General features: G+C 40.2%; 1 protein-coding gene across 2 annotated transcripts in view; it reads right to left on the bottom strand.

Moving 5' to 3' along the window:
- Nucleotides 1-22,242, bottom strand: part of rttn (rotatin) — a 203,255-nt gene that overhangs the window by 154,872 nt on the left and 26,141 nt on the right. For both annotated transcript variants that reach the window (XM_080193777.1, XM_080193778.1), the window contains exons 9-14: nt 21,570-21,757; nt 17,651-17,766; nt 13,666-13,836; nt 9,071-9,283; nt 4,052-4,164; nt 248-374 (exon numbers count right to left, since the gene is read on the bottom strand). In XM_080193777.1, coding sequence (XP_080049903.1) covers nt 248-374; nt 4,052-4,164; nt 9,071-9,283; nt 13,666-13,836; nt 17,651-17,766; nt 21,570-21,757 — 928 coding nt within the window. The remainder of the gene's footprint in view (nt 1-247; nt 375-4,051; nt 4,165-9,070; nt 9,284-13,665; nt 13,837-17,650; nt 17,767-21,569; nt 21,758-22,242) is intronic.

Here is a 22,242-nt window from a genome sequence, read left to right as displayed (position 1 = left end):
GGCTTCATCTTCAATCAATGCACAACATTAATTCAGAAGGTTAAATTGAATTTTATAGCACTGAAACAGGCCATTCAGCCCAAAATGTTCAATGCTTTCACATGCAGAACCTCCACCTTTATTTGATCTCACCCAATTAATATATCCTTCCATTCTTTTTTCCCTTATGTACTTGCCCTCGAGTGCATATGTACATTAGTAAAAGTCAAATTTATAGGTTGTTAGATTAAAGTTGTTTCCAGCTCACCTTCACAAGATTTAAAGAACAGTGATACGATTCGACTTTAATAGCTGGCAAGGGGTGAGACAGAAATTTCAGAAACACTTTCTGACTCTCTCCCTGAAGTAATGGGCTGGCCTGAGAAGATTTTGAACTGTGGGAATACAAACAGTAACAATATTCTTCAAAGTTTTCTAAACACATCACATTACCTTTCTGACCAGAATAAAATATGGCAGCTGCCAATATTTCAAAACAATCCTTTTTTTTGGCAGTGTTACATAACATTATTTCAATACAATACATTTTCACTAAAAGTTTTCCCGAATATTGCTCCTGGAAAATACATCTGGTGATAATTTGCTGTGGCAGAGTATCTAATGATTTCTCCCGTTAGTTAGACTTACCCTCGCATACTTAAGTTTTAAATTGTTTTACATGGCAAGTTTCTGAAAGTGTGAGTTGACAAGGTCACAAGGAGGGTAACGGCTTTGGTAACACAGCAAACAGCCATGGACCTTCTTGATCAATGAGAATGACAGATTGTGAAATTAACATCATAAAGACTGAGAAGGAGGTTTAAAACTGTGTGTGTGAATTCAGTGCTAAATCAGGCACAGACAAAGAAACAGAGGGAAAGAGTGACTGGATGTAGAGAGAGGAATAAAACAATTTTAGATTATACCTTTTTACAATCTCTAGCAAATAAAATTTGAAGGAATGATATCCCATACTTGTAACAGTTAGTTTACAGTGCCTGACATATTATTTGGCATTAGCTAACACCTATTATGCAATACAAAGTAGACTGAGATAGATAAAACTTAACTTGTTAAGTGAGTTTACTCTGACAGCCTTTTAATGCATCTCAATGGTCAAACAGTAAAATACCTTTTTTTGTATGAGTAACAGCAGAGTGGCACAAATTGGACCTCAAACTTTGAATATCTGAGGTAACTGTGTATCTGCCTATTGTCTGAAGCTGCTGCATTGTTTATATATAAATGGCAGCAAGTGCTATTAACCTCACTGCCATTTTGACAGCAAATTAGGGTCATATATCTTTTTATGTTTTAATTCAACACAGAAACTGCTTATTTAAAAACCTGTGCAAACATGTATACATAATTCAAAATAATGATTCAATAATTTGTTTTTCTAGGCATTATTGGAACAAAATCCTACAGTGAAGAAGGAGGCCACTTGGCCCATTGAGTCTGCACCAACCACTATCCCACCCAGGCCCTATTGCCATAACCCCATGCACTTACTCTAGCTAGTTCCCCTGATACCAAGGGGCAATTTAGCATGGCCAATCCACCTAATCTACACATCTTTGAAATTTGGGAGGAAACCAGAGCACCCGGAGGAAATGCACACAGATACTGGGAGAATGTGCAAACTCCACAAAGACAGTTGCCGAAGCCAGGAATCGAACCCGGGTACCTGGCGCTGAGAGACAGCAGTGCCGACCACTGTGCACCATGCTGCCCACATCTTATTTGCATCTTGGTCTCCAGCATCACATTGTCTTCAAAACAATATTCTTACAACCTTTCACTCAATGAAGATATTTGAGTTTAGTATAGAATTTCTAAATAATTGAAATGTTACAAATGAAGTTTTATTGGTAAAGTAAACTTGCCAGATAGCCATTGGAGGGGTTGGGAGTGGAGGAGAAGAGGCACAGATAGGAAACACAAGAAGGAGGCTAGAAATTTGTTGGAGTTCTATGAGGATGTGTCTAGGGCGGTGGATAGAGGAGAGCCGGTGGATGTGGTCTTTCTTGATTTTCAGAAGGCGTTTGACAAGGTACCTCACAAGGGGTTATTGCAGAAGGTAAGGGAGCATGGAGTTGGGGGTAGGGTGTTAGCGTGGATAGAGGATTGGTTGTCAAATAGGAGGCAGAGAGTGGGGGTTAATGGGTGCTATTCGGATTGGCGGTTGGTGACTAGTGGAGTGCCCCAGCAGTTGGTGCTAGGGCCTCAGCTATTTACCATTTATATAGATGATCTGGAGGAGGGAACCGAGTGTATGGTGTTGAAATTTGCTGATGACACCAAGATTGGTGGAACGGCAAATTGCATGGAGGGTGTGGAGAGTCTACAGAAGGATCTAGATAGGCTGGGCGAATGGGCCAGGAAATGGCAAATGGAATTTAATGTTGGCAAGTGCGAGGTGGTCCACTTTGGTAGGAATAATGGTAGGAAGGACTATTACTTACGGGGTGAAAAACTGCAGCAGGCGACGGTGCAGAGGGACCTCGGGGTCCTTGTGCATCAGTCGCAAAAACCCAGCCCGCAGGTGCAGCAGGTGGTCAGGAAGGCGAATGGGATGCTGGCCTTCATCGCGAGGGGGATTGAATATAAAAGTAGGGAGGTCTTGCTGCAGCTGTATAGGGCATTGGTGAGGCCGCAGCTGGAGTACTGTGTGCAGTTTTGAGCGCCGTACTTACGCAAGGATATTTTGGCCTTGGAGGGAGTGCAGAGGAGGTTTACTAGGCTGATGCCGGAGTTGAGGGGGTTGAGCTATGAGGAGAGGCTGAATAAACTAGGCTTGTACTCGTTAGAGTTTAGAAGAATGAGGGGAGATCTCATTGAGACGTATAAGATGATGAATGGGATGGATAGGATAGAGGTGGAGAGGCTCTTCCCGCTCAGAAAGGACAGTAGGACTAGGGGGCACAGCCTCAAGATAAAGGGGGGGCGGTTTAGAACGGAGTTGAGAAGGAACTTCTTCACTCAAAGGGTGGTGAATCTCTGGAATTCTCTGCCTGTTGAGGTGGTGGAGGCTGCCTCGCTAAATATTTTTAAGACGCGGGTTGATGGGTTTTTGATAAGCGAGGGGATTAAGGGTCATGGGGAGAGGGCGGGAATGTGGAACTGAAACACGACAGATCAGCCATGATCTTATTGAATGGCGGGGCAGGCTTGAAGGGCTAGATGGCCTACTCCTGCTCCTATTTCTTATGTTCTTATGATTGTTCTGCTGCAGCTTTAGTAGTCACATCAAATATCATCACCTATCCTTTCAACTGGCAAAATAGTAATCTGAATTTAAAGACAATAAGCAAAAGTCAGGTTGCAAGGATGTTATGTAGCTAAATCAATAATTTCTTTATGCAGCCCCTTTCTCTTGAGAAAAAGGCGGTGAACCACCTTCTTAGTAGTTTGCTCGGTAATTTCAGAGGACAATTCAGAGTTAATCACATTGCTGTGGATCTGGAGTCACATATATGTCAGACCTGGTAATGATAGTAGATTTTATTCTCTAAAAAAAGGACATTTGTGAACCAGATGAGTTTTTTTTTAAATAACAGTCCAGTAACACCATGGGTGCTATTACTGATAGCAGCATTTTATCCCAATTTTTATACTTAATTGAATTTAAATTCTTCTGCTGAGGGGTGGGATTTAAATTGGTGTTTCTGGATGCTAAAGCCAGGCCTCTAGATTGCTAATCCGGTAAAATAGCCACAGTGCTGCCACTTCATTAAAAGTAATTGAGGAAATTTATAATTCATTCACTTTGAGCAATGGACGTACAACAGAACTTTTTGTAGAAAGACACTGCAAGCTGTTTTGACACCTTCAATGAAATAATAAAGTTATCTAAAGGCCCAGATGTCTAAGAAAATCATTCACAATCTATACTGACTGTAGACAAAATAATCTCATTTGCTAAACTATTCCAAGAGGATGGCTTTAATGTATTCTGATGAAGCAAAAGAGGCATTGCTTGGGTTCTATTGATGAGAAATAGTGTTTTGGCATAATCCTACGTCTACATTAGGGGTAGATGTGATTGGAATGAGAAATTCCCGCTATTTACATTTCCGAGCAGATTTCAACATATTTTCGGACAAGCTGTAATTGCTGATGATAGGGAAGGCTGATCACGGCTTGGTCTGCAAACTCAATCAAGTCCATAAGGTTCCTTTCACCCTAGAAAGAGAAAGATGAATTTGATGGCGATGATTCTTTTCAAACATTTTTAAAAAATTTTACATCCAGTAAACCACCTATTATATACTAAAGACAGCGTTTGAAATCACTATTCAACTAGTGCAAATTGACAGAAAAAGTTGCCAAACTATTGTTTTACATCACAAAAAACTATTCTTGCATCATTTACAAGTAGCATCAGTGCAATAATGATGGTGCACAAGTACTCTAGCTTCTCTTCTATGAGAAAGATGGAATCTCTTTTTATAAAGCACCAATGAATACATAACAATCTGAAAATGTTACAACTGTTGCATTATATTTTTCTTTCAAGAAATCTAAAGTGTGCAAAAAATAATTAACAGGTTTTTGATTAACCATCTTCAAAACATGTCTATGCTTGCTGTAGCAATAGTGACAATTGATGTACACTTTTTAAAAAAAATTGTAATACTGGTTATCTTCAGCTGCTGCTCCATTAAAGGATCTCAGGGTCAAGTTTCTGCCGGGGGTCTTTTTAACTGAACAGGCTCTTTTTCAACCCGCAATGGGCACACAGGATAGGATGTCCCACAAGGAAATGGGATCCAAAGCACAGGATTAGTGCTTTTCTTTGCTGTCACTCTGCCTCATCATTGAGGTGTTGGGACTCGAAGCATGATACAGATTGTTGCAATTCTGAGCATCTGGTAGCAAGTTCTTTCCAACTGTTAAGGTCAATGATGTTAAAGTTCAAGGAAAGTGTTGGAATATCTTTGAAGCACTTTCCTCACCTGCGTCAATGGCCATTTCAGAATTGAGACCTGGTGGACTATTTCCAGCCACGTGGAAAGTGGTCAGTCCTTAAAACGCTGACCAGTCTCTTGAAGTTTATTTTCTATGAATATTGCCTGAATGACTGGAAAACTTGGCTTCAAAAAAGTCACCAGCATTGGGTCAGTGGCCCTCCCACTGAATCTGGAGGGTATAGAAGACGCACTCCTGACAGAATTTCTCAGCGCTGATGCACAGATCTAGATTTTTGCTGCATGGTAGCAACAACTGTTCTGTCCATCAAGGCTTCTGCTGACTTGCAGAGGACTTTGTTGTCAAATACTCAGCCACAATTTGTAGAAGACTGAAATTACACAGCTGGTCCAGTGGAGGCTGCTCTCATCAACCCTGATGTTTAGCGGGAGGAGACTGCCAAGGTATGAGAAGTGCTCAACATAATCCAGAGTGTCTCCTTCAATATATATTGGGAATTGGAATATTTGGCTGACCAAGTGTGGGTTAATTAGATTTATTTAGGCAACATTCAAGGACAGGCAAAGTTTCTTTCTGAATTGTTGGATAGTTTCAAGAGGGAGATAAACATATTTTTAATAAAAACAAAAGGGAAAGAGGGATATGATGAACAAGTGGGGAGATGGATTTGAGACCATGGAGAGATCAGCCATGATCTGATAGAATGGCAGAGCAGATTCAAAGGCTGAACTTGCCTACTTCTGCTTCTGATTCCTTTCTTCTTGTCTGAAGAATTTGAGATCGAGAGTGGCACACTGCCGTTATCCACATACTACAGATCATAATATCTATGGCGGTCAGTTAGCATTTTCATCAAGATGGACACAAGGGGGCAGCTGATCTTTGATGAGATAAACTGTGAACAGTATGAGGGCCATCACGCAGCCCGGAAACTAGCTTGACCTCAGCCCGGAAACTAACAAAATATTTCCCTCCTGCCTATTACAGGGAAGATCCAGACATGTATGCTCCTGAATCACCGACTTCCCATGGCTGGGAAAATCAGAGACATTGTGGCTTTAGACCTTCCAGGTCTGACATGGTAGTTGTTTGACAACACCAGGTTTAAGTCCAACCGATTTCTTTGATAGTAAACTCACTAGCTTTCGAGGTTTCCCTCTTCTAGTTGTTGCCAGACAATCCCGAAAAACAAAGTTTAGAATAACACCAGAGATTCAACAGAAAATGCTGGAAAATCTCAGCATCTGTGGAGAAAGAATAGAGACAAAGCTGAGTCGGCATGATTCTTCATCAGAGCTAAAGACTAAGAAAATCAGACAAGATTTATACTGAGTGGGTGGGCATAGGCAAAAAGACAAAGGAAACATAAATGGTGATAACAAAGGCGGAGAGAGGTGCTAAGTGCGCTCATTAAGAGATTGGAATGTGTGAACAGCAGCACAAAGGTGCAGAGTGTAGGAATGCAGCAATTGGTCCTAGTGGGTTGAAGGGGGAACAAGATGGAAAGCAAAATTTTAAAAGTTGCAAAATAAAAATGAGAATATAAAATAATACAAATAGATGAATAAGATGAAAAGATGAAATAAAATAAATGGAGATGGAGTGGAAATGGAGAAGAGAGCTCATGCTCTGAAGTTGTTGATCTCAATGTTCAATCCAGAAGGCTGTAAAGTGCCTCGTGACTCAAAGTGTTGGTTCTATCCTCTCTCTACAGATGTTGTCAGACTTGCTGAGATTTTCCAGCATTTTCAATTTCAGATTCCCGCATCTGCAGTACTTTGTTTTAATACCAGAGACTCTTCAGCTCATTCCCTGACCCAACTTAAGCATTTCACCCAGCACCTTTTTAGTAAATAGATTGTGCTCCAACAATTTGGGTGTTCAAGAAACTTCATCAACATTCAGCAATTGCTTCATGACGATATGGCTGCAACTGCTTTGAGGGGCAGATCTGAAATGGATGTTTTCAAAATTCAGATTATAATAACATAACTAATGGCAAAATCAAACCTCGTGCCATTGATACTTCCTTCATATTCCTAAATCTCTGTTTGGTATTTATCTAACTTTAAAAAAAAGAGTTTCATGCAGGAAGAAATCTGTTCAAAATCTAAACAAAAACATACACTAATAAATACCACTCCAAAAATCCATTAACTTTTTAAAAATTCATTTATAGGATATTTATAGGATATAGGCTTCGCAAGCTGGGCCAGCATTTAATGCCCAGCCCCAATTGCCCTTAAGCTGAGCGACTTGCTGGGCCATTTAATTAGGCACTTAATAATCAACCACATTGCCATGGGTCTGGAGTCACTGGCTAAACCAGCTAAAGATGGAAGATTCCCTTTCCTAAAGGACATTCGTGAACCAAATGGGTTTTTACAACAATCAGCAATGGTTTAATGATCATCAGACTTTTACAGAATCACAAAACATTACAGTGCAGAAGAGGCCCTTCGGCCCATCAGGTCTCCACCAACACATGAAATGCCTTGACCTGCCCACCCAATCCCACTTACCAGCACTTGGCTCATAGCCTTGAACGTTATGGTGTGCCAAATACTTATCCAGGTATTTTTTAAAGGATGTGAGCATCCACCTCCACCACCCTCCCAAGCAGTGCATTCCAGACCCCAAGTAAAACGTTTTTCCTTAAATCCTCCCTAAACCTTCCATCCCTCACTTTCAACTTGTGTCCCCTCAACTAAGAGAAACAGATGTCCATGCCCATCATAATATTGAATACCTCAAACAGGTCATCTCTCAGTCTTCTCTGCACCCAGAGAAAACAATCCAAGCCCATCAAACCTCTTTTCATAACTTAAATGTTTCATCCCAGGCAACGTCCTGGTGAATCTCCTCTGCACCCCTTGCAGTGCGATTACATCCTTCCTGTAATGTGGTGACCAGGACTGCACACAGTACTCCAGCTGTTCTATACAACTCCATCACGACCTCTCTGCTTTTGTAATCTATACTCCGATTGATAAAGGCGAGTGTGCCATATGCCTTCTTCACCACCCTGAATTTGCCTTTCTGCCTTCAGAGATTTATGGACAGACACAAAGAAGAAAATTACAACACAGGAACAAGCTCTTCGGTCCTCCAAGCCTACACCGATCATTCTGCCCAAGGTCCCTCTGTCCTTTGGAACTTCCCACTGTCAAATTACTCTTTCCAAAGTGCATCACATCGCACTTCTCAGCGTTAAATTCCATCTGCCACTTATCCGCCTACTTGACCATCTTGTCGAGATTTTTCTGGAATCCAAGGACACTCAGGATGGTTAACACTCAGTGTTTGTATCATCTACAAACTTACTGATCCCTACTCCCTACATAGTCATCTATTTCATTTATATAAATGATGAACAATAGGGGGCCCAGCACAGATCACTGTGGTATGCCACTGGTCACTGGCCTCCAGTTCCTAAAGCATTCATCTGTCATCACCTTCTGTCTCCTACCACCAAACCAATTATGAATTCACCTTGTCAGATGATCCTTTCTCCCATGTGCATTTGCCTTCTGAATAAATCTCCCATGTCCAGATTTAGAACTAATGACAAACTTGCCAAACAGTTATGAAATAGAAAAAGGATGCATATTTGTAGAAAGTACAATTCAAACTCAATTGTTCATTAATCATATGCTTTATTTCCTTTAAAATGGTCACACACAAGTGCCATTGTGGAAAGGCAAATCAGTACATAGCATGTACTGTAAGCAGAAAACAAAGAAACAGGTTTGGCATTTATGGTTCATAATGTGGATATTGTTAGTAGACAAATATCAGAAGCTACCGTCCTATATCTCTGAAGCCAGATTGAATGACATTGGCAAAAGCCTGGCAGTATCTCTTTTGCATCGTTCTTATGAATGGTGGTGCAAATGGACAAAAAAATCTATTTAAAATAGGATTTAAGATTTGGAAGATTACATTCAACCATTAATGTAAGTAACAGCATTGCAAAAACGCTTACATGTACTGTCTGAGGACTTATAACCCGATACACTCTTTCAAACAGAACAATACATGAAAATATGCAACTCTCTTCGTTGCTGTGTGAAAACAAGAGCTAGATTTGCTCTTTGAAAAAAAAGTCAATTTCAGAAATGTTTTCAGGCCAAATAAAGAAAACAGTAGTAGTAATTACCTTTGCTTCAACTTCCTTGATAAAAGTACACGTGTACTCCATCGAGTGTGCTATCTCTGTTGCTCTTTTATACATCTTGTAACTCTCCGGGCTAACCTGCTCTAAGTAGACAGTGATGGACTCATGAATGCTGAGATAGCTCAAACGGAATGATACATCCAGAGACAGAAGATACAGAGCATTTCCCATGCTCTCTGGCAGAATCTCACTAGCCTGTGAGAGAATTAAAAACTTGAAATAAGTCACAAATGTAATCACTTCCAGCAAGACGTTAGAAAACTATAACTTATGTTCACCGGGACAGATGCCAAGTGCAGTTTATTTACTCAGTGCTTCCTGAAGTGACTTTTACGCTCAGTTTTACAAAATGTAAAGCTGCTTTAGCTACAGGTTTGATTTAGTGAAAGATCAAAATATTTACTTCCAGCAGAAACTATTTTCATTTAATTTTGGATTTCAGATATCTTGTGCCAATTTTGAGTGTAAATGCTTCTCTTACAGTCCCTATACAAATATGTCTTTCCCCCACTGAGTTTCAAAACTATACTGAGGGTTTGAATAGGAAACATTTTCAATATCCTAAAGCTAGAGAGAGTAAAAGGCAAATGATCCAAAGCTCCTCCTCCTGTGATGCCTGCTGGTAAGTTCACAGTCTGACAACCATCTGATGAAGACAGTACTCAGCTAGATTGTGATGTTCCTCAAAGCAGGGTAATGTGTCAACAAATGTTCAATTCATAATTGAAGCATGACCACTAAAAGGTGTCATAACAGAGAATTGAGAGAATGGTGTTCAGCCCTCATGGTTTACAATTCAGAAGTCAGGAAAAACTTTGAACAAAGAGGAACAAAATAGGCTATTCTGCAAAATCTCTGCAGCCAACTTGAATGATATCTCTTGGAATTGCATTCTAAATAATCACCGTCATCAGTACCGGAGGAGATGAAAAGTGGAATGGGGAGGGAACGGTGCTCATCTGCATGATTAGTGTCTTTCAGTTAACCTTTTTTAAAATAGCTTAATTAGTAAAAACTGCTGGTGGGAGCAATAATGGTTTTAGGAGTCAGATGGCAAGTTATTTACTGCAGAATTTCCAGCCTGTGATCTGCTCTTGTAGCCATTGTACTTATATAACTTCAGTTTCTGGTCAATGATGATACACAGGATGTTGGTGATGAGGGATTCAGCAGTGCAATACTAATGAATGTCATGGGGAGAAGGTGAGGTTCTCTCTTGTTGGAGACGGTTATTCAGCCCAAGCCTGAATGACACCAGCAGTCATTGACCTGTCTGCTTAAATAAATAGGCCCTTACCTTGCATTGCATCCAGGCCCCTCACAATTTTGTACATCAAATTTCCCCTGAGCCTTGCCAGCCTAACCAATCTTTCCTCATAGCTGCACTTCTCCAGTCCTGGCAACATCCTTCTAAGTCTTGTGCACCCACTCTCATGCAAATGCATCTTTTCTGTAATGAGGTAACCAAAACCGCACACACGACTCAAGTTACATCCTGTTATTTTATTCTATGCCTTGGTTAATAAATTAAGGGATTCCACGCGTCATCTTAACCATGTTATCAATTTGTTTTGCTACCTACAGGAATCGGTTGACGTTCACTCCAAGGCGTCTCACTTCCTCCACACCTCTCAGTATCTTCCCATTTCTATGTAATCTTTTCATTTAACCTCCCTCAAGTCAGAATTGTTTTGTCCTTTTTCTTGACAAGGCGTATCTGGGCAATTTTTCACATTGTCAGACAGATGTTACTATTGTAGCTGTGCTGGAACAGCTTGGCTAGAGGCATATCTAATTCTGGAGTAGCAGTCATCATGGCTAATGTAGGATGTAGCCTGAGCCCATTGGCCTTGCTGCATCCACTGTTGATATCACATGGAGTGAAATAAATTGGTTCGTTGGCATCTATGAGAGTGGGCATCACGGGAGGAAGCCTGGATGGATCACCCAGCTTTTTGCACTCATGTGTCCAACTATTATTGAGGAAAGGATATTTGCAAAGTGGTGATGCCCACGCGACATGGAAAATATTCTTAATGTGAAGACGGGTTTGTAGTGGTCACTCCTGCCAATTCCATAATGACAGATCCACATGCAACAGGTAGAATGGCGTGGATGAAATCAAGTAGGAATTTCCACTTATGTTGGTTCTGTTACCATCTGCTGCAGGCTCATTCAGGCAGATGTGTCCTTTAGGAGCAGATATGTCCTTAAGGAGCAGATATGTCCTTAAGGGCTCAAGCAGCTCAGTCAGCTACTAAGCTAAACATTATACATTCAGAACAGATCTTGCAACAAAAGACTGGGCATCCTTGAGATGTTGTGAGCCTTCAGCAGCAGCAGCAGAATTATATTCAACACAATCTAACCTCACGGATCTCGAAATTCATTACTCCACCATTACCTTCAAGCCAGGCCAACCCTGTTCACTGATGAGTGCAAGACAGCATGCTAGGAGCAGTGAGGTCTGAATCTTGAGAAGCTAGAACACAGGACTACATGCATGCTAAGCAGCAAAAACAGCAAGTGATTGACTAGAGCTAAGCCATCCCACAACTAACAGGTCAGATCAGAGCTCTGCAGTTGTGCTAAATACATTCATGAATGTTTGCAGATAACTGAACCACTATAGGAGGAGGAAGCATCTCCACTAACACACCCATGGGAATCTAGATGAAGGGTATGATGTAAAGTTTGGTTGTATACAGTTTCACTTTTAATTTCACGCAGTATATCCTGTAAAGTAAGTCTGGATTTTTAACACTACTGAAAGATGTGCAAAATTACGCCCAACTGGCTTGTGGTCCCTGCAATATACTTCTGATATTTTGGAATGTACATATGGCAAGGATATTACTTGTAGAGATTCATTTCAACTTAAAATTATTGTAGATGAAGATAACTTTGGGGAAGTTCCCTAAACACCAAATATCACTATTTTAATCTCCATAAAGTTATGTGGCTCTAGAGTTACGTTCAAGACTCTCTGTAATTCCAACTGCCATGAAAGAAATTAGTCTGCTCCAGACTGAACATAGGTTCTTCCCTGAAATGGAAAGAACAACAGCTGGTGGAAGTAATAAAATGGCTAGTTTTAGTTTAAATTGAAAACACAATTAGTCAGTATAAATGAAGCAATAAGAGGCTGTGGGATTTTTTTTTAAAAAAAGGTTTGCCCTTACTTCATTTTAACAAGCTATTGCCCCAGGGTTACAGACATGACCATGTTTGTGTGTATAATTCTTCTAGAACAAGCAATTTGCTCTGTTCCCATTTAGTCGTGGTCTGTGTACGATACATGGGGCTAGTTTGCTTGAACTAGTTTTTTTCCTTTTTGGCGGCGGGGCGGGGGGGACTTTGGAAATATCAACACACCCATGCCAGTAATTCTCAGTAGAAAGCATATCACTCATTGCAAAAAACGTGTTTTATGATAAATTGAAACAACACGGAATTCTCAAGATGCTTGCCTCTTCAGTCTCAAGTTTCCTTGTACAATGTCATAATATAAAATCTTAACTTTGATTGGTATAGAAATAACTCTGACAAATTAGCAGTCCCTGTTTAGATTGCCTGATCCCAGAAGGTGACTAGAAGATAACCAATGTAATTTCAAACTCATTTATCACTAAAATTCACTGGAGATATCACATTGTAATTTTATTCTGTTCTCAGTTCAATGAGCCAGGTTTTTGGTGACAGGCTTTATTTCGGAATGCATACACATGACGATGCCAGGCCTTACTTCTAAATGTAGACAATCGCACTATGTACACCAGGTCCTGTGCAGAACAAAGCAAGGGTGGCACCCCACCAACAGTATGCAGCAGCATCAAGGGAACTTCAAAGAGGCAAGCTTCTTAAGAATTCTTAATTTTTTCAAGTTATCTCAAAATGCATTTTCTGCAGCGAGTGATATGCAATCTTCCTGTTTCCTGATTGATGCACAGGAACATTTTATGGGTTGTATTAATTATTTCCAAAGGTTCCCTCAAAGGGGAAAGTTTGACATTAGGTTAAGCAAGCTAACACTTTGTCCTGTATCCTATTCACAGGGTTAGACTAAATGGGAACAACAGAGTGCACTTTCCAAAGTATCTTTGCAAATTACACAATTGTGATGTATCTGTAACCCTCAGGGCAATAGCTTGTCAAAATTAAGGAAGAAAATTGTTTCAAAATTCTCATCAACTGATATTGCCTTGCACAGCTAACCATTTCTACTGCATGTCCCACTGCCTGCAGCCAGTGCCCTGTTATGTCATGCACTTTACAGGATTGATGGTCAACTAAAATGGCAATGTTATAAAAGACCAAAAAGGAAATCATAAATGCAAAAACTTGGAAACACCAGTTAGTTTCAGAAACAAGGATCAATATTGCAATTATTAAAATACTGATTAACTATGGCAGCCCTCAAGCCAATTTCTCAGTATGCTCATAAATTCACACACAGAGCAAAATATAGATCGCATTGTACGAGGTCCAGTTTTTTTTTAATCTATTGGAAATAACTGGCAATTATTACCTATTATGATCGCGCTTGCTCGGTAAAATGAACTAGATCATCATCTCACCTTTTCCACAGGGAGAATTATCTGTAGCAGACGTACAGTGAATAATGCAATGCTGACAAATGCCATTCGGTGATGCACTATAGTAGCCTCTGGCTGCTCTGCAGTAATGCTGCTATTGTGATAGCCCAGAGCTTCCCCTAAAGCATCAAAGCTCGCTACAAGGTTTTCTTTCTGTAAACAGCAGGAATGAAAATTATTGCTTTGCACAGACCAGGAACACCGGCTAATTACATGCTGCAACAGGTTATCAAAGTCATAATGGCTTTTGTAAACAAAATCAAAATGTACAGATATCAATGTGTGCTATAAAAGAAAGGTACAATTAAACACTGGCTGATTAAAAATAACAATTTAAGCAATTGTTTAAAGACATATATTCATCTGAAAGTATGAACACGAGAGCCACAGCTGAAAAATGATCATATGGTCAAATGAAGTTTATTCTCTCGTATATCACCTGATCTGCTAATGCAATATTACATTTTGAATGAGTGTCTTTGACTATTACCGTCCTTGGAAGGTTAGATAATTTTAGCTTACATCATCTTGAGGTGAGATCTAAACAAACGTTAAAGTGATTTAATAGGGCTGAAACAGAGGAACCATTTCTTCTGGTGGAAGTGATCAAGAACAAGAGGACATGCAATTCTCAGTCCCAAAAGGTAGTGGAGGCTGGATCATTAGAAGTATTTAAATTGGAAGTGGATAAATATTTGACAGATCAAGAAATAGAGGGCTATGGGAAAATAACACAGAAACGGGGCTGAGGCTAGCATAGATCAGCCATGATCATATTGAATAACGGGCAGGCTTGAAGGGCCTGGTTGCCACTCCTACTTCTATTTCTTGTGTTGCTGTGTGACGTAATTTCAAAGTTAGAGGAGGGCCATTTAGAAACAAAGCAGAAAACACTTTTTCAAAGAAAGTGTAGTAGAAATTTCTTCCAAAGCACCACCCCAAAACGTTGTAGATGCTAGGACATCTGGTACTTTATAGACTGAGTTAGACAGCTTTAGTTAGATAAAGGTATCAAGGGATATGGAGAAAATATAGAAGAATGAAGGTTAGGTGCAAATCAGCTAAAATCTAACTGAATGACAGGGGAAAACAAAATGCTGCTATGACCTGTTCCGATATCCTGCATGAAGTCAAGATCCTCGCTGAACTCTCAGTTTCCAAATCCTCGATTTCAAATTCTCATCTTTATGTTTAAATAGCTTCATAACTTTCCCTTCCCTCTCTGTAACACTCTTCACCTCCATAACAAGTTTTCCTCCCATGCCTCAGGCCATTCACTGCATTCTTCCCTCTCCCCCACCATGAGCAGCTGTGCCTTTATCCTAATTAACCCCAATCATCCGGAATTCTCCCAAAGAACTATCTTGCTTTCTCTCAACTACTCGTATTAAGATGCTCTTTAAAATGCATCCCCTAAAATGCATTTTGACCAGACTTTTGCTCATCCCCTCCTAATATCTCCTCTTTAGCTTGGGATCCAATATTATCTGAACATGCCCATGTGACTTGGGTGTTTTTTCCCTTGCACAAATATACGAGTTGCTATGCATATCCCTGGCACATTTATGCTCTTGGGTCCTCCTCACCTTGTACACCTTGAAGTAAAACGTAATGAACGGTAACAAGCTAGCTCAACTACCCAATTGCCATTATCTGTACCCATTTTTTTCTTCTGTTTCACTTCTAAATGGTTAGAAATATTTTCTAGCAGCACATATGTACTGAACACTAATTATGTTTCACCTGGGTCCTTATGAATGAAATGGCGCGCATTCCAGACTTGGTGCTTGTCAAGGAGGGCAAACTTGTGTAATGCAGGAAACTGCTATGAAACCTGCCCGCTCTGCAAACAGATAACTTCAGAGCAGGAATTAGTAATGACTGTCTCCAAGCAATGGATTAAAAAAATTGGAGTTGTCAACAAAGCAGACTTACAAAGATTCCTACAGCTTCAGATCACATCCCCACCTGAGCGCTTCCAGCAGACAACATTGTCAGAATAGCCCACCCGTAAGCAAAATACTGTGAATGCTGGAAATCTGATATTATTATTGCATATCAAACTGCTAATACACATAGCTATAGTCTAATTTTGATCTCGGAAAGTTCTAAGTTAAGCAAGGCTTCGTCTTTCAAAAACAATTATCGAGGCAGATTTGCAAATTACTACTGCTCTGACATTTATTTGCCAGGATATTTACTCATACAATTGGGGTCGGTTTCAAGCTCTGAAGATATTTCTTAGTACAGCTAGAGAACTGAGCTATTTGTGTGTGTATATTAATGTCGCTACAATGTGGACTTATTACTGATTTACTGCTTCCCTCTACTGTTTAAAACCAGAATTCTCACCTGCAGATAGAGAAACTGTGATCAAAACCATAACTTACCTAAATAACTGTGGTATCTTTCTTATGGCAGTGGTCAGTGGTATTTTAAGCAGGATTTGCCAAGGTAGCTATTACTTATATTTGGAGAAAAGCAGGACTAATTTTTAGGCTGACCATGCCACTGGAATTAAATAAAGAACCCTGCAAATACTCAATATCTAAACTGCTGTTACATAACGATGGTCTTTTTAAATCAAGGCATTATGTAATAATTCTTATCTCCACTCCTTACCCCTCACCAAACTTTGGTGGCATTTATCAATGTCTGCTACACTCCCAGAGTCATATCCTGAACTTAACAAAACCACAAATGCACAGGAGTGTGACTTGCGCAGCACGGTTGCACAGTGGTTAGCACTGCTACCTCTCAGTGCCAGACACACAGGTTCAATTCCCAGCCTGGATCTGTGTGGAGTCTGCACACTCTCCCCGTGTCTGTATTGGTTTACTCTGGGTGGTCACTTCCTTCCACAGTCCGAAAGACTTGCTGGTTTGTTGCATTGGCCATGCTAATTCCTTCCTCAGTGTACCCAAACAGGCACTGAAGTGTGACGATTAGGGGATTTTCCACAGTAACTTCATTGCAGTGTTAAGAGAACAAATGTAGAACATAGAACACTACAGCACAATCAGGCCCTTCGGCCCACAAGTTGCACTGATCATATCCCTACCTATCAAGCCTATCTATAACCCTCAATCCCATTAAATCCCATGTACTCATCCAGAAGTCTCTTAAAAGACCCCAATGAGTTCGCCTCCACCACCACTGACGGCAGCCGATTCCACTCACTCACCACCCTCTGAGTGAAAAACTTACCCCTGATATCTCGTCTGTACCTACTCCCCCGCACCTTAAACCATTTCAGCCCTGAGAAATAGCCTCCGAGAATCCACCCTATCTATACCTCTCAACACCTTATAAACTTCATAAACAACATCTTATAAATGTAAGCCTATTTGCGACATTAATAAATAAGCTTATTATTTGACATATTGCAACAGTGACAGCAGTTGAAAAATACTTTATTGGTTATAAAGCATTTGGTGGGGCGGTGGGGGGAAAATCGGGTGACATCCTGAATTTGTCAAAGATGCTACATAAATGTAAGGCTTGCATTTTCTAATGTGTTAGAGACAACACTAGGTTTTGACTGGCATCAGGAATTCTAAAGATAAATAACTGATGGATTTTTATTGCCATCTGCTCCCAATGGGGGTTTCCAATTTCTACCACTGGGTCCCTTTAGAAAAGGAAAACAGCTGCCAGTACCCTTGAGGTGCAAATTTTTTTAAAAAAATCAATCACTCTACGACTTCACATTCTGCATGGAGAACTGAACCAAGGACTGTAGTTGATCTTAGATGAACAGGGCAATAACTGTCCTGATCTACTCAGTCTCATCTTAAGAAAATATTTGACATGGTTTATAGACATATCCACTAAATTAGATTTATGTAGGTCAAATATTTATGCAAACAAGCTCAGAAACGCAAGATGCCGGATAAGAACATGCACACAAGTGTACCATGATTGACTTGTTTAAACGCAGGCTGTGTCATAAAATGAATAGTCTTACCAGTTCTCGACCTGTAAGACTGTCATCAACCCAAACATCTTCTGAGATCGAATCACTGATCAGCAACAACACTTCAGCCAACAGCTCCAACACACACAGCACAACCTTCCGACTCCCTGCAAAAATGCATTGGTGACAACTTAATGCTTGATTTATTATTTTTGTGAAAAATGTTGTTTCTTACACATTATATAGACAATATGTTGGGAAGGAAAGGAGAGAGTACAGAATGTCGTGTTGCAGTCGTAGCCAGAGTGGAGAGAAAGATCAAATTAATGCGAGGTAGGTCCATTCAAAAGTCTGATGACAGCAAGGAAGAAGCTATTCTTGAGTTGGTTGGTACATGACCTCAGACTTTTTACATCTTTTCCCAATGGAAGGAAGTGGTAGAGTATGTCCGGGGTGCGTGGGATCCTTGATTATGCTGGCTGCTTCGCCGAAGCAACAGGAAATGTAGACAAAGCCAATGGACGGGAGGCTCATTTGCAAGATAAATGCAGTGATCCAACAGCATTAAAAATCTATATTTTGTAAACCTAAAAGACTAAAGACAGCGATGGTAAATAGTACAATTGCACTGGAAAAGAATAGTATTTAAGAATCTAGTAAAGACAGATAAGTTTTGAAGAAATTTTTTCAGAATATGTTGGAGCAATATGCACTTAAAAAGAAAAATACAAGGGAAATAGCTTTTGTTTCACATTTGAAGTATGCCAACACCTCATACAGAAAAGTACCATTACATCATTTGCATTTTCTGTAGAAACAGTAATATTGTTGCCTCAGACAATCCACAAGGTCAGTCAAGAATGTTATTGATGTAAATTAACCCAGTCAATCTTGCTATATTCCACAGTAAACAGCAGCCACAAGTTATAATCTTCACAAACCACAGTGCTAACTAGGGATGCAGTATCCCAACCAGAGACATGGTTTCCTGTAGTTGGGCATAGCCAAATGGTGTTCACAAATCATCTTAAAGTGGTAGCACTATTGTTTATTATGCAATTCCTCCAAAACAAATAAGGACTGTGTTGCCACAATGGTGTGGAGATGCCGGCGTTGTACTGGGGTAAACACAGTAAGAAGTCTCACAATACCAGGTTAAAGTCCAACAGGTTTATTTGCAAATGCCACTAGCTTTCAGGACTTTGCCCTTTCGTCAGGTGAGTCTTGTTAGACTTCTTATTCTGTTGCCACAATGGTGCAGTCATTGAGAGGCTCGTATTGAGAGCAACCTGAAAATGGGTTCCCCAAGCAGACTGGGAAGTGTTTATTTCTTTTTGCGTAATATCAAAAAATATTATTCTTTGATATAGAAGAATGAAGCACCTAGGACAATAACTACTCCCCTCTGTCTCTCTCCACTTTATGGAAAGTGCACAGGTTATCAAAGTTATAATGGCTTTTGTCACTGATAATCTTAAGTGCCCTCAACTCTCAGAACTACTGTACATACTAGGAGCAACTGCCCAAAAGATAATTTTCCAAAAGGCCACGTTAAAAATTAACATAATACCCAAACTTTGTTGACCCTTCTCCACGTGAGGAATTATTTTTGATAATGGTTTTCCTGACAACCAACTCTTAGTGATTAACTTTTATATTTTAATCAGTGAGGTAATCTTTCAGTTCAGTGGTCAACGCACAAACATAATGTGCCGTGCTCATCAGTATCCACTATGACAGCATGTTGAGAAAACACACAATTCTTTTTTCCCTTTAAAGAACAATCTAAAGTATATCAAAAGAGTGAAGAAAGCCAGTCAGTTCCTACTGCCCTGCCAAACTTTGTTCCTCTTGTTGGAAAGAGACTAAATAAATGCCAACCTAGATAAAATTACAGCAAAAAATTAACTTAATTGACATCAGCCATGCCCTATTTAGTGTAGTTCCCCATAGTGCGCAGTGATCATAAAGAGACTGGCCAGTTTAACAGCTGAAAGTCACAAGCATGCTCCAGATTACTTGTGTTTAACAACAATATCAATTAACAAATAAAAGTATGGACAAATGGCAGTAATAGATGAATTACCATAATGAATTACAGGGGAAAGAAAAATCCAATTATGGATTTCATTCTCGTTTTGAGCATACTTGACTCTCTATTGAATACTATGGGCTAATTTCTCCCATTTTGAGTCTAAGTGCCATGGCAGGGGTGGGAACAAAGACTGCTTCCTGCTGCGGAGGCTGGTGGGAAAACACGCCAAATCTTCTGACCTTGACAATTATGCACCTGTGTGTCTTATGCTGTATTGAGTAGCAGGGCAGTCCTGGATGGCACGCATTCCACCATGGTGTCTGGGCACCATACTCAAGAAGTGCTCAACATCACTGATGCACAATTCAAGATATATCACCAGGAATATCCTGAAGCTAGAAATTGAAACCCCTGAATCTGGAAGGTCCACCTGCAGATGCTCCCCCCAGACACCTTTGTGGCGTTACAGGGTTCAGGGCTGTCTTGATCCTAAACTCTGAAGGCAACGCCAGGCATTGTTCAGGTTCAGCCCAACATCTGCATGGCATGATGTTCCAAACGTATTTCATGCCGGCATCACACAGAATTAGGCATGGGGAGGGGTCAGAATGCAAATAAGATTCATGCCAGCCGTTGGCAGGCTTTCTGATCCACCATGGCAGGCACGAGTGGAAGATCTGGCTGTAAATTCACATTGACATAAGAACGATTTCTAGCTCCCCCACCACTGAACATGCCAGCAGGGATGAAGTGGGGTAATTAAAGTAATTTGATATGGAACCACATTAAGATGTACATTTACAGCTTTAGAAATAGGTGAATGTAGTTTGAATATTAATAGTTTTAAAGTCAGTTTTGGGACACTTTCAGGCATGATAGGAATGGTAGCCAAAACAATTAAGCATAAAGGAGATAGCAAAGCAGACAGCGCATCAATGTCGCTGTGAGTCAGGAAGGCCACACTATGGAGATAAAGGGCCATTTGTGTAATACACTGTTTTCTCTGTAACTGATTTACTGATGTGCATGTGACGCCTCCTATTATTGTATCACCAAAAGATATAAATATGTTACACAGTCATCATATTGGCAGACACTCTGTTGGAGCAGGGCCATGCCTCCCAAGTTTGTTTCTGAATAAAGTCTCAGTTATTGCAACTTAACAGACTTCAATGGCTCCAATCATTTCCAAAACAGGGCGTGGGAGAATTCCACCCAAGTCTTTGGTATCACTAATGCCATTTTTTTTAATGCCATCAAGATCACAAATGCAAGTCATGCAGAATGTAATATAGGCCCCATTCACTGATACCAAATCTCACATCAAAATTCGTTGTAACATGGCCAACTACAGAAATCAACTGCTATACCATCCTAACAATACGTCAACTCTAACTTCAGAGCAACACCTCCCATTCTACCAATATGCATTTTCAGATTGCGAAGACTCACAGGAGATTATAATAGTTCAACAGGGAGAAGTTATCCAATCTCAGCTGAATTCAATTTCAGGATCCATAATCTTTATACCTTCACTCTGATCCTCTTTCTAGGTTCAGACAGTTCATACATTGGATATTTGGTTTACTGATCTTTGGTCCCGTCTTCCAATGCTTTTTGCCCATTCTCGAGCTTATCAGTTATGTTCTCATCATCCCCCCACATAGTTGAATGTCATCTGCAAATATCACTGACCAATGCACTTCCTGTCTCACTCGCTCAGCACTGTGCTACCAAGTTCTTCATTTTGGCTTCTTTTTGAAGTCAAACTTCTTTCTGAAACAACATGAGGTAATTTCTCAGTTGACCTCTATCTCCCCGATCTTCCATTCAAAATATGATTGTCTGTTCCTTCCTTTTAACTTGAGCTACAAGGCAAAAAGAATAACTTCGACATGTTACTCAAAAATGAACAGTTTTTACAAAGCTGGTTACCTGTTCTGAGCATTGGCACTGTATGTTCCAAGACAAGCACACAGAACTGTGGGAGACTAAGCTGCTGGAACTGAAGCTCCAAGGAATCCTCACTCTCCATCTCGGGTAGCTCCAAGTGGGCCAAGTCCACTATAGAATGGTTAGACATTGGACTTCCAGAGTTAGGAAATGCTTGGGAACTGCTTCCACTAGAATAGAAAGAACATTTAAAGGAAAACTTTAGAAACACACAACAAATCACACTTCAGCAGAAAGAGGTAAAGATAATAAGGTGATAAATCACTAATGGCATAGCGGACTATATATTTGCATCTTTCTTATTGGACTCCAGCTCTTGGCATTATTCAAGTATTGATCGGAACAAAAACCTGTGTCATTTTCATGTGACAAAATGCATCACAGATCAGGTGGATTGGCTCCAAGGATTTGTAATTCCACATGACCAGAGACGCAAACAAAGGGGACTACTTTGAGTAATGGCCAACATAAGGTCTTCTGGGAACATCAAAATTACTCCTGCTTCTAGTTTCTATTTTTCCATGTAAAATAAGAGGTTTAGAAGTTAGGAGAAACACAGAAAGAGGGTGAATTAAAGGGCATGAGCTCAGTAAGAAATTAGGTGCAAGAGGAGAAACAAAATAAGGAAAGAAAGATGGGGTTTATTTTGCGTTTA

This window comes from Carcharhinus amblyrhynchos, chromosome 8 (assembly GCF_965287045.1).
Source record: "Carcharhinus amblyrhynchos chromosome 8, sCarAmb.v2.hapA, whole genome shotgun sequence".
Taxonomy (NCBI): Eukaryota; Metazoa; Chordata; class Chondrichthyes; order Carcharhiniformes; family Carcharhinidae; genus Carcharhinus; species Carcharhinus amblyrhynchos.
The sequence above is the reverse complement of the archived record's forward strand: the minus strand, read 5'-3'. Positions and strand labels throughout refer to the sequence as shown.